The sequence below is a fragment of the Delphinapterus leucas genome, chromosome 20, assembly GCF_059928025.1.
Source record: "Delphinapterus leucas isolate spDelLeu-1000000601 "Yukka" chromosome 20, BTC_Dleu_Yukka2, whole genome shotgun sequence".
NCBI classification, from domain to species: Eukaryota; Metazoa; Chordata; class Mammalia; order Artiodactyla; family Monodontidae; genus Delphinapterus; species Delphinapterus leucas.
In genome coordinates this window covers 33,862,941-33,874,200 of record NC_143148.1, presented here as the reverse complement: position 1 = coordinate 33,874,200, position 11,260 = coordinate 33,862,941, and the positions used below count along the sequence as shown (strand labels likewise).

The 11,260-nt window shown below is 55.6% G+C and overlaps 1 protein-coding gene across 12 annotated transcripts in view; it reads left to right on the top strand.

Moving 5' to 3' along the window:
* Window positions 1-590: 590 nt before the first annotated feature.
* Window positions 591-11,260, top strand: part of KIFC3 (kinesin family member C3) — a 35,100-nt gene continuing 24,430 nt past the window's right edge. For 5 of the 12 annotated variants that reach the window (XR_016390991.1, XR_016390989.1, XR_016390990.1 and 2 more), the window contains exons 1-4: window positions 591-683; window positions 4,569-4,776; window positions 7,316-7,458; window positions 10,928-11,066. Coding sequence is in view for 4 of the 12 variants with exons in the window: in XM_089903139.1 (XP_089759265.1) it covers window positions 4,611-4,776; window positions 7,316-7,458; window positions 10,928-11,066 (448 nt within the window). In the remaining 8 variants the exon portion in view is untranslated. Of the gene's footprint in view, window positions 684-1,250; window positions 4,028-4,568; window positions 4,777-5,005; window positions 5,152-7,315; window positions 7,459-10,927; window positions 11,067-11,260 lie in introns of those variants that run through there. The other 7 variants (XR_016390995.1, XR_016390994.1, XM_030761682.2 and 4 more) reach the window with 5 other exon arrangements.

Below are 11,260 nucleotides of genomic sequence, written 5' to 3'. Positions count from 1 at the left end.
GCGTGAGAATGTGCAAGTGTGCACACGTACTAGCTAGATTGTGTAAGAGTGTGTGTGTAGTGTGCACGCTAGAAGGTCAAGAAGACGTGTACTAGAGGTTGTGAGTGTGTGAAGGGTAGCCAGGGAGCACTTGTAAGTATGCCTGTGAGTAGTAACTACTGCGTGCGAAAGTTTTGTAGTACTAGGCTTTGAGGGGGTGAGAACGAAAGTGTAAGTTTAAGTGCAAAAGTGCGGGGATGTGTGTGAGAACTGTGAATGTGTTCATGTGGACTCACTAGAGCATGTGTGCAAACATACGTGAGAGCCACGTATACCGTGTATGTATGTGAGCACGTAGAAGGTGCGTGTGCGCCAGGGGTGAGAGCGCACGTGTGCACGGGCGTCTGTGGGGCGTGGGGACACGCAACGGGAAGGTCTGAGCAGAGTGGGCGGCCCCACGTGCGAGTGTGAGTTTGTGCGTGTGCGCGCGCCACCACCCCCCACCTGGGTCTGAGCCGGTTGCCATGGGAACGCGCCGCGGGCCCGGAGTTAATCATTTCCTGTGGAAAGTGTGCGGGAGGGGCCAAAGAGGGGCGGGAGTGGGGCGGGCCGAGGAGGCGGCGGCGTGGAGCTGCCTCCCGCTGGAGGGCCGGGCCGAGCCCCGGGCGCTGCGGCGACGCAGGGATCCTGCCTCCACCAGGCCGGTGAGTCCGGGGCTCGGGCGGGCTGAGGACGGGCTGGGCGCTCGGGTTCCGCCCGGCCTGTCGTTCGGGGTGCCGCGTCCTGGATCCCCCTGCGCGGCCCCGTTGGGGGGCGCAGGGAGAGCCGGGCCCCGGAGACCCGGCACTGCGCTATCCCGTCCCCCACCCCCCTGCGCCGTCCAGTCTGAGCCGAGCAGGGCATGGGGGCGGCATGTCCCCTGGAATCCAAGCAGCCTCGGGACCCCCTTTCCGATTTCAATGGCCCGGGAAAGCCGGACACTGCCGGGGAACCGCGTGCCCGTCAGCGCCGCCCCCTCCCCTGGCAGAGGTCCCTGCATCCGCAGGGCTCCCCTGAAGGCTGCAGTTTCGGGCCCTGCCACCCCATAGGTCCCCTGGGCAGTTCACTTTCCCCTTTGTAGGGCCGGGATGGGGTGGGCCAGCCCCAGGTTAGGAAGGAGGGCCTGGGCCGGTGCCGTCCTGGGCAGTGGGCGAAATGGAGCCTTTGACAGCGGTAGCCTGGGGCGGTTGGCGGAGGGGGGGGGGCCGGGGGGGGCCGGGGCGGGGAGCGGGCCCAGCAGGAAGGGCGAGCCAGAAGCCACCTCCTTCAACCCCCTGTTGTGAGTTAGAGCAGAACTCTGGCGCAGTGAAGGGCCTGGTCCTGGCAGATTTTAAAGAGGAAGCTGGTACCATTTGCACCTCCGACACCCCAGCACCCCCAATACACACATCTGTCTCAAGGTTTGGGGTCGTGGCCACCCCTGGCCTTTCATCTTCTCTGGCTTTCTGTCTGCCTGAGGCTGAGTGAGCACGGTACGCTGGCCCAGGCTGTTCCCCATGCCCTTGATAAAAGTAACCCTCTCCTTGGCCAGAGAGTCATTTGCAAGGAATGCAGTCTCAGAATGGGGCCCTGTATTTGCAGTGACTAGATTTTAGGGACACAGGGTCATGAGTTCTGCTGTCCTTATGGACACCGGGGAGCAGAGATTTTGAAATCTGGGTTGACCTGCAAAACCCAGGACGTGTGACTGTGCGGAGGGGAGGTCCAGCCCCTGTTCAACCTCCTTGACATTTTGCCCGCTCTCCCAGGGAGACCAAGCCTCCTGGGCAGCAGTCTCTGGGCAGTTGTCAAATGTGTCCCCCAGTCATTGCAATATCCCTGGTCTGGGGCAAGGGGGCTGTAGCTCTACCACCCTGGCCTACACCCAGAGAGGCAGGTGCTGGCTCTCCTGCAGCCAGCCCTCTGCATCCACCCACCACTGGATAGAGGTCACTGAAAAAATAAAATTTGGGTATTCTTTGTATATGCCAGTATTGTTCTGAACATTGTATATATGCATTGTCTAAACTTTACACCAACCCTATAAGGTAGAGTTCTCCCCATTTCACAGATGGAGATACTGAGGCACAGAGACAAAGTAATTCTCCCAGGGTCACACATCTAGTAAGTGGCACAGCCGGGTTCTGAAGCAGCTTTCGGTCATAACCACTCTACTCGTATGCCCCCATCACCTCGCCCCATGACCTAGGTTTTTGAGTCTCCAGCCTTGGGCTGTTTGAAAGTCCTTGATCCTTTTGACCTTCACACCCCTCAGGCTGCTAAATTCAGCTGCTTTTTCCTTTTCAGGATCTTGCACACACCCTTCCTCTTTCTTCCTGATATCTTCCTGACTGCCTCCCAGCTTCCCTTCCTGAAACCAACGAAATATTGTCTCCTTCTGTCCCTGACCCCCTCAGACTTAGCTGATCCCCTTTAAAAGTCTTCTCCCTCAACTGTGACATCGATCTTCAGTGTCCTCCGCCATCTCACCTTCCCAGCGGCTTGGCATGCAGGTGGAGCCTGTCTCACTCCCTCCTCATCCCTTGGGCAGCTGAGCCTCAGGGTTGCTTGTGCGCCCAGCTCCGTGCCAAGCAGCCTGGAGAAGGGGACATCTGGTTCCTTCCATTCCACACTGCTCCATCTCCCATTTCCTCAGCAGAGCTGCCCACATATTGGATTAGCCTCCAACCCGCCCTTTGGCCGGCAGTCCTGCCCCCTCCCAGGGAGACTGCACCCAGGAGCCTCCTTCCTCCTCCAAGTTGTCTTCCTTAGTCCAGGAAGGCAGCGACCATGATGCCCTAGTCAGGAGCCTGGCATTCTTCCAGGGCTCAGCTCTGCGAACATCGGTCACCAGATGTTCAGGCCACCCATCCTTGCACTCTTCTCTTGCCTCTTGATGCTTCAGTCATTCCTGTCCCTGTGTTGACCCAGCATGTGCAAATCTCTCCTATGCTAAATACCACATCCTCTCCTTCCCATCCTAGCCAGCTTCTCCAAAGTGAAGGAAATGGCAGCTTCTTCTAGCCCCCATCCCCCTTGGGCCTTCCCACATCTGCCCTCTGCCCTGCTCCACTGACCTTTCTTCCAGTTTGACCTCTCCGTGGCATGGTTCCCTGGGAACTGACCATCCTCTCCTTCCCACTTACTCTCCGGTCACCTCTGAGGACTCTGCACCTGCCTGGTGCTCCTGCCACCTCTGACCTTCCTTCTCCAGCTTTTCTTCCCACTTGGAGTGAGCTCCATCCTTCTTGGTTGCCTCTCATCTTGCACCACCTTTGGTGATTGCATTCTCACCTGTGCCACAGTGACCCCCGTCAGCCTCCCGGTTCTGTGTCTCCATCTCCAGCCCTGCTCTCTTCCAAGCTTAAGTTTGAGCTTTTGTGTGCATTCATTTCTGGGCCTTCACCCAGAAGCCATCACCAGGTGTTTGGTGTGGATGTAGCTTCGCTCTAGGCTGGGTGCTGTGGGACCCACCCTGGGAAGCCATAGATTGTCAGGGGAGATGGACACTGTTCAGACATATCTTTACTGCCTGGTAGAGAGTGGTCAGTGCAGCGAGGGTTAGGGAAAGTGGCCTACAGCCCAGGTGGTGCCATTAGAAAGTCCTGGGGTGCCTCCAACTCCATTTTAAAACCAAAAGCAAACTCCATATTGCCCCTCTGAGCTGACTTGGCTTCTTCTGTAAATGGCATTACTTGTTGTCTGAGTCTGGGACCACAGCTTGGTGTCACCTTAAATGCCCTCAGAGCTGCTTTGCACACAATAGGTACTCAATAAAGACTTGTGTAGTCAAAGAAGTCTGTTCTGTTCCTTTGCTCTGTTCATAAGGGCCCCATGGGGCTTTCTACCCAGACCGGTGTTCCCCACACCCACCCCCATTCTCCATACCACCTGGTGCCTCCCTGCATCCTGTTTTGATTGTGGAGGTTTGTTGAAGTGTTTACCTCCCTCCTGACAGGGAGCTTTGAGGCCATGTCTCTCCTGATCAAAGAGGACCCCTGGCAGGTGCCTGGCACACAGCAGGTACTGGGTAAATAATTATTAAATGAGGAATGAATGAATCTTTGTATTTCAAATCCTAGCTCGGTGTCTGTCAGTTGTAGGTACAGTGTGAAGGCTAGTTGAATACAAGAATGAGCTGATTTTAAGAGAATTTGCTATATGTAAGCCTGATGTCACAGCCACAGTCAGGGCCCCTTCTGAATAGATTCATGGAGACGCTGTTGACTGGTGCTTCCTCCGTGTGGGGCTGTGACCTGTCTTTATGCTGCCAGGCTCCGAGTGGAGGGGCTGAGATGCGGGGTCTCCACATTGCGCTGCAGAAACACCTGATGGGCTCCCTGCCCACTTCTGAGCCTCCCTTCTCCTTAACTAGTACCCTGAAATGGTGATAAGCTCTGTTTCAGCCCGTGAGCCCAGGGGCTCCTTGGGGGACATTCGAGTTGGGGCTCTGGTTTACAGGTGACCCAGTTCAGCGGACCCTTCCAGATGGTGGGCTCCGATCAGCTTGGGATGGGGGCGCAGGGTTCCGGCTAGCGGGCTTCAATCTCGCTTTCTTGCTCTCTCCGCAGGCTGCCCGACGCCCGGAGGAGGCCGCTGAGCCCCGCCGGGCCATGGTCCCGTCTCGCAGGACGTGGAACCTGGGAGCCACGCCCTCGCTGCGCGGCCTGTGGCGAGTGGGCCGGGCCGGGGAGCCCGAGCCGGGGATGGCTCGCCCCGCCCCAGCCAGCCCGGCCGCCCGCCCTTTCCCACACACCGGCCCGGGGAGGTTGAGAACTGGTGAGTCCGCATTTTTAAAATGCCTCTTTATTTCCTTTCCTTCCTCCAGATACCAGCGATGAGATCGGGGTTTCTGGCAAGTTCCTAGGCTCAGTCAGAGCTGTCAGGTAATTACAGGGTATCGGCAGCCCGCGAGCCGGGCGTGGAGTCAGGGCGTCAATTTCGCTGGGCGCTCCTGCCCCGCGCCTGTCTGTAAAGAGACGCCGGGGACGCCGAATTAAACGTTAACGCAGTCTGTAGCGCAGGGGGAGAACGCCGCGGATAGCCACGCGCTCCCTGGCCCGGCCAGGTGGCTGTGGCTCTGCGATCCGCCTGTCCTTGGCGGCGGAGCGCTCGTGGTCTCGCTCCGGTTTCTGCCCGCGGCCGGTAAACAAGGTAGGTGAACTGCTGCCCGGTGCCCTGCGCGGATCTGACACTTGATTCCGCCAGGGCTCGCCCGCGGATGGCGAGGAGTGGACGGAGGCTGCTCCGGAGCGTGGCCTGGCAGGGAGTGGGTGCCATGCGCTCCTTTTAGGTGCCATCCAAGGTGGCCCCGACAGCAGGTGGGCAGTGAGGGAGTCCCCGAGTCTGGGCCCCCGCTGTGCCCCTGGGGGAGCTGTCAACAGCAGCTCTCCTTTCTGGGTCATGTCCCCTGGTGCCTCCAGCGTCAAGAAGTGGGCAGCTCCTCTGATTCCCGGTGGGAGCTAGATCGTCAGGACCGGGGAGCTGCCCCATGACTGTCTGCCAGCCTTGGCTTGGGTAGGTTGTCCTGTAAATGTGGGGACGGGGGCATCTTCAGACAAGATGCCTTCAGGGGTTTGCTGTCTGACTGCCCCTGACCTATGGGGAGAGGGCTGTAGATTGCCAGCCTGTCTGAGCTGGCAGAGTCCCTCCAGGACATCGGGTCCAAGCCCCCCTCTATGTACAGAAGGGAAAACTGAGGCCCAGAGAGGGCACATAGCAAACTCCAGTCCCCTCTCATCACACTTGTGCCATAGGTGGCAGCCAGAGTGCTGCCCTCCGAAGTCTCTCTGCAGGGGACAGTGAGGCTGGGGGTGACCCTGGAGGCCGCCGGGGAAAGCTTGGGCTTTTGGATCAGGTAGCCCCAGTTGTCTGGAAGGGGCTGAAGATGGTCTCTACCCAACAAGGTTGTCCAAAGGATTAAAGATGAATGAACAGTATTGCTTTTCTGGTTAAAAAAAAAAAAAGAAAAAGAAAGCAAGAATTGAAAAAAAAAAAAATGTTCTCTTGGAAAACTAAAAAACAAAACAAAAACACAGAAAAGTATAAGAAGGAAAATAAGAATCACCTATAAGCCTGTCACTAAACATTTTATATAGTTCCTTCTAGTCTTATGTGTGTGTGTATTGGTCTCTTAAATTAGTATTATGAGGATTATATGACCATACAGACTTTTATCTACTTTTAAAATTTAAGACAAAGGTCCAGTGAAATCGTGTGTGTGAAATGCTAAGCGTGGTGCCTGCCACTGGGTAGAGCCTCAGCCAGTGTGGATGTCCCTGGGCCTCTCTACCCCCACCCCCCTCTTATTGCTGCCTTGAGAAGGGTAGGCAAGCAGAGGGTGGGGTAGCACATGGGACTGGAATACGGGCTCTGTGTGACCCTGGGCACATTATTAACCCTTCTGGGTCTCCAGTTCCTACCTCTCAGCGTTGTGAGGAGCTGATGGCCTGCATTGCTGGCTATCTTCTGTGTGAGCGCTTTACATGTGTCGCCCCGTTTAATCCTTATCACAGGACTGAGCTTGGTTCCTTATGCCCATTGTATTGAGAAGGAAACTGAGGATCAAGAAGGGCAATAAGGCCTGGAAAGCACTTGGCCCAGTGCTGGCATTCAGGATGTGATTGCCCCCCAGGGTGGGAGCTCTGCGGCTTGCCCTATGAGGCGAATCCCCTCTCCCGCCCCGTCTGGTCCCACAGGCTCTGGAGGTGGGTCAAGGGAGGGGTGAATGGGATGTCGCTGCTGCAGCCCTCTCCCCCCACCCAGTGAGGGAGGTGGTGTGTCAGAGGCTCGAGAGGATGTGCCTTAACCGGTCCTGAGTGTGTTTTTGGAGGCTGCAGGGACCACGCCACCCAGCGTGGGGTTGGTCTTTATGAAGGCAGGGGAGAAATTGCCACCTAGAGGCAGCCTCGGTAATGAGGCCGCGGCCCCAGGGTGCACCTCCTGTGAAGATTAGCGCAGCCAGGGTGGCATCAGCTTCCTTCTGCTCCTGTCTGTAGAGGGTGTTCGTGGGCAGGTGCCAGCCCTAACGCCACCATGGAGGGAGGGGAGCCCGCTGCCTCCCGCGGGGTCTTGGGCGACTTCCTGCAGAGGATCCCAGGGCGGCTTGTGGTTAGGAAGGAGCGCAGCCTCCGCCGAGTGCCAGGCCTTCCCTCTGTGTAGGGCAGGCATGTGAGGGCGTGTGAGTCCCTCCTGGCAGCACCTGGGCTGCCTGGAGTGTGTGAAAGGGGAGCTCAGCCGCGGCCCTGGCCAGTGGTCCCCGGCCAGCAGTCTCCAGCCAGCGTCAAGCATCTCACCTGTCTCCTCTGTCCTGGGACAGGGCGTGGAAGAGACAGCCCGGCTGGCGGCGACGAGGACTCCAGCACCCGAAGTGCAGCTCGCCCGGCCCTGGCTCAGTGCCGAGCCCTCAGCGTGGACTGGGCGAGCCCCGGGAGCCCTCACAGGCTCTACCTGACCCTGCAGGTGAGCCCTGGGGCGGTCAGAAATGCCAGGGCTCGAGCTGGGCCAGTGTGCCGTGGCCCTCTGAGCTCCAGCAGCTTCCTTCTCCAGGGAGGGAAGCAGGGAGGGAGAGCTGGGGGCCTGCCTTCTGCCTCTTGCCAAGCTCCTCATGGCACATCCACCCTGAGCCTGCCTGAATGGGGCAATGTGCTTATTAGGTTAGCTTGGGGGAGATCTCACAGGAGATGACAGCAGCTTCTCAGCCACGCCCTGGCTGAAGTGTTAAAGTGGGAACTGTGGGGCCTTCAGTGAGGAGCTATTGGGAAGATGGGCAGGTTTTTAGGGGAGCTGTTTATTCCCACTGGGGCATATGAGTCCATGGGGCAATACTTATTTACATTTCCTCGTTTAAAGTGAGAACCTAAAGCTAGACAGAGGACTTTGCCAAAACTTGGGTTCTTTTCTCTTGCAGTTATCACTGCAAGTCAGTTATCATGTGACTTTCAAAAGACAAACTTTACATATATATGTGTAGTATTTGGTTGTAGAATTAATACATCATGATAGCAATAATAATAGCTGCTCCTCATCGAACACTGACTTTGTACCAGGCTTTGTGGCATGTATTGTATGTCTCACATCAGTCCAAGACACGGTTACTGTTTTATGTGAGTTTTATGGATGAAGTAAGGGAGGCTCAGAGAGGTCAAGTAACTTGCTAGTGGTCACACAGCAAGTTGGGATCTGAACATGATGAGCTTTATAACACATGGTGTAAAGAATTCACACGTGGCAGGAATATAATATCTAGAAATTGAATGTCTCCTGTCATCCTGTATCTTTGAGAAATCCACTATTAAGAGTTTGGTGTTTATTTATCTTTCCTGTACAACCACTTCATTGGATTTATACAATTTTTATTCTTTATTTTTACCTTCTGTTCTGTGACTAGCTCTTTCCCTCAAGAGTAAGTCTTGGTTATTTCTTCACGCCTGTCAGTATATAGAGAACTACCTCGTTCTTTTAAACTGCTGCATGATCTTCTACTTCAGGGTTTATCTAACTGATCCTCTGTATTGTTTCTGTTTGCAAAGAGATCCTTAAACAAATACCTATGCATTCATGCAGCTATAGCTTGAGCAATTTCAGGATAGCACAGGCTCTGTAATTTTTAAATGGATGCATTTGTTAACAGGTATTTATGAAGTGCCTACTCTGTGTTAGGTGCCAGCACACAGCAAAGAAGAGAAATAGACAAAGCAGTCTAGCAGAGAGGCCAGGAGTAATCAAATGATCACAAATGTATGCGCAAACATTGACATAGTGGCCGAGGATGAAGGACCAGAGTTATCTGGGGGTGTTGCCAAGGCCCCTCCCCGCAAGAAAGATTGTGCATGAGGGGGCCACCTTGAAGGGACACATGCAGATGGAGGGCAGGAGGGGCTGTGGGAAATACGTGCCCTTTGTGTTTGTCCTCCCTCGTGTGGCCCCAAGCCGGGTCTGAACATGGACCCCCTTGTTTGTCGCTTCAGGGACAATCTTGGGCTTCTGGGTTTTTGTCAGCCCTTCTTATGTGGTTCATCTGAAAATGTAACCGAATGGTCCTTCTTTTATCTATAAGGTCTGCGAGGAAAGCATGTTTCGGGGACAGTTAAAGAAACTGTTTTTATGTTAAAGAAACCATTTCTTATGACTTGAGCCATTGGTAATTAAATCGGGAGGTGGTCAGAAACCAGCAGCCTTGAGTTGGGCGGAGGCTCTGTTCTTGGATTTTGATTATGGGGTGTTGGGTTGTGGTTGCCGCTGAGTCCTGGGGTCAGCAGGTCTGCTGAGGATCTAAGAAGCTCCCACCAGCAACCAGTTTCCACAGCTGTGTTCTGGGCCGTTGAAGCTTCATTCTGTTTATAGGGGCTTCAAGGTGGGTGGCGGATGTGGGGCCCAAGTAGGGACCCAGACAGAGTGAGGGGACCCAGTTGGTCCCCTGCCAGCTTCTCAAGCAGTTACAACCTGAGTCGCTCCCTTCGGAGGCTGCAGAAATTCCCAACCCCCCGGGGGCCTGCCTGCCCATCCTGTGGCTTGGCCAACAGGCCAGAAATAGTGTAACCTTTGCTCTGGGCGGCAAATGGAAACTTCCAGCTGCCCCCGTTGCCGCCACCAGTGACAAGGCTGCTCATGCTGGTGTGGCAGTTGGTCACAGGGTGGGGAAAAAATTAAGTCGTGGGAATTTTCCTAAATACGAGAGACTGCTCACCACCCTCCCTTCTCAAGCAGAAAGTAGAGTTGCTGTTTTAAGAATGAGGAAATGAAACTCCAGGGAAGGTAAGTAACTTGCCCACAGTCACACTGCTCACCTGAGCCAGGCTTCACACCCAGGCCTTTCCGACCCCAGGCTCTGAACATTTTTTAAACGTAGCATTTGTCTTTTTGTTTTGAATAAGGTGGGCACAAAGACACGCACAAAAGTGTCTGTAATCTGCCTTGCCAGATAACTTCTGTTATCAGAGATAACAAAGCAGTACATCATAGATGCTTACAAGCTTAAAAATGCAAATGCCAAAAAGATTCAAAATGGAATGTAAAGGCTTTCCTTTCTTCCCCCTCTCTCGGTGAAGTTTGTTTTGATTTCCCCCAAAGTTTAAATGCTGCATATTTCTCCTCTTAGCCCCTGCACCATCATCCGACCTCTCAGAGGAAACCAGTGTATGTTTCCCCAGATTTTTTTTTTGGAGGCCTCTTTTATTTCCATTATCCTTAAATGGAATCGCACTTCACGTGTGGTTCTGCTGCTTGCCTTGGACGTCTTTCTGTGTGAGTTGCAGGTGGTTTTCTCTGCGTGAGAGACTCTTTCTGCCTCTCCCCTCTGTCTCCCCACCAGTTCACTGGCCTGTTCTACCTCAGCCTTCTTTGCCTTGGTTCCTCCTTGACCTAGAGACAGGGTCCTGCGGTCCCGGATAGCCATGTTGGGGGGTGGGCCATGGCCTTTCCCAGCTCATATGGACCCGGGTGCCCCCTCCTAGGCAGTCCCAGGCTGGTGCCGTTTGAAGGTGAGGGCAGCTGACATCATGGTGGGGGGCGGCGGGCATTGCCCTGAGACTGCCGTGTGCCTGGTGGGGCTGGACAAGCCTGTGAACGTTGGGGCAGTGCACCTGCAGCGATCAGACCACTGCAGTGGTGACTCGGGGCTCACAGGTCAGCTGAGTGAGCTTCACCTGAGGGCTTCTAAGTGCCCAGGAACCTTGTTTGCTGGTACAGAGGGCTGGCTGCTGATGGGGGCCAGGAGAACACACTGCCCCCCTCTTGCTGTGAGATCTGGGCATGTTTTCTTCCAGACTCCGGGCCTCGTTGTCTCCACCCACAGCGTGAGGGATGGGCTGGCCGGGTCTGAGGTCCTCACCAGCTCCGGGAGCGCACCGTCCTCAGGCTCGAGGGGGGTCTCCTCCCCGCCACAGTCCCCCTCCCCCTTCACGTGAGGACTCTGGTTGTGTCTTGGCAGCAGGCCCTGCGGGACAAGGGGTGCGAGAGCAAGAGTCAGGGGGCGAAAGAAGAGAAACTCCTGAAGAGGCAGGCGCCGGCCCCCAGGCGGGGCCGGGAGGCCCAAGAAGCTGGTGGCACCATGAATGTTGAGAAAACAGGTAAAGGAAGTCTGCCCGCTGACCTGGCACAGCCCAGGCTAAAGCCGGTGTCGGAGGGGAGGCTCTTGTCCCAGACACCGTCCTCCTCCCCTGGCCCCTGGACGTGGAACTCAGAGACTGCAGCCTGCCCATCCCCACTCCAGGGACACCCTCCTCCCAGGGCCGCTGCCGCGCCACCGGTGATAAGCAGCTTT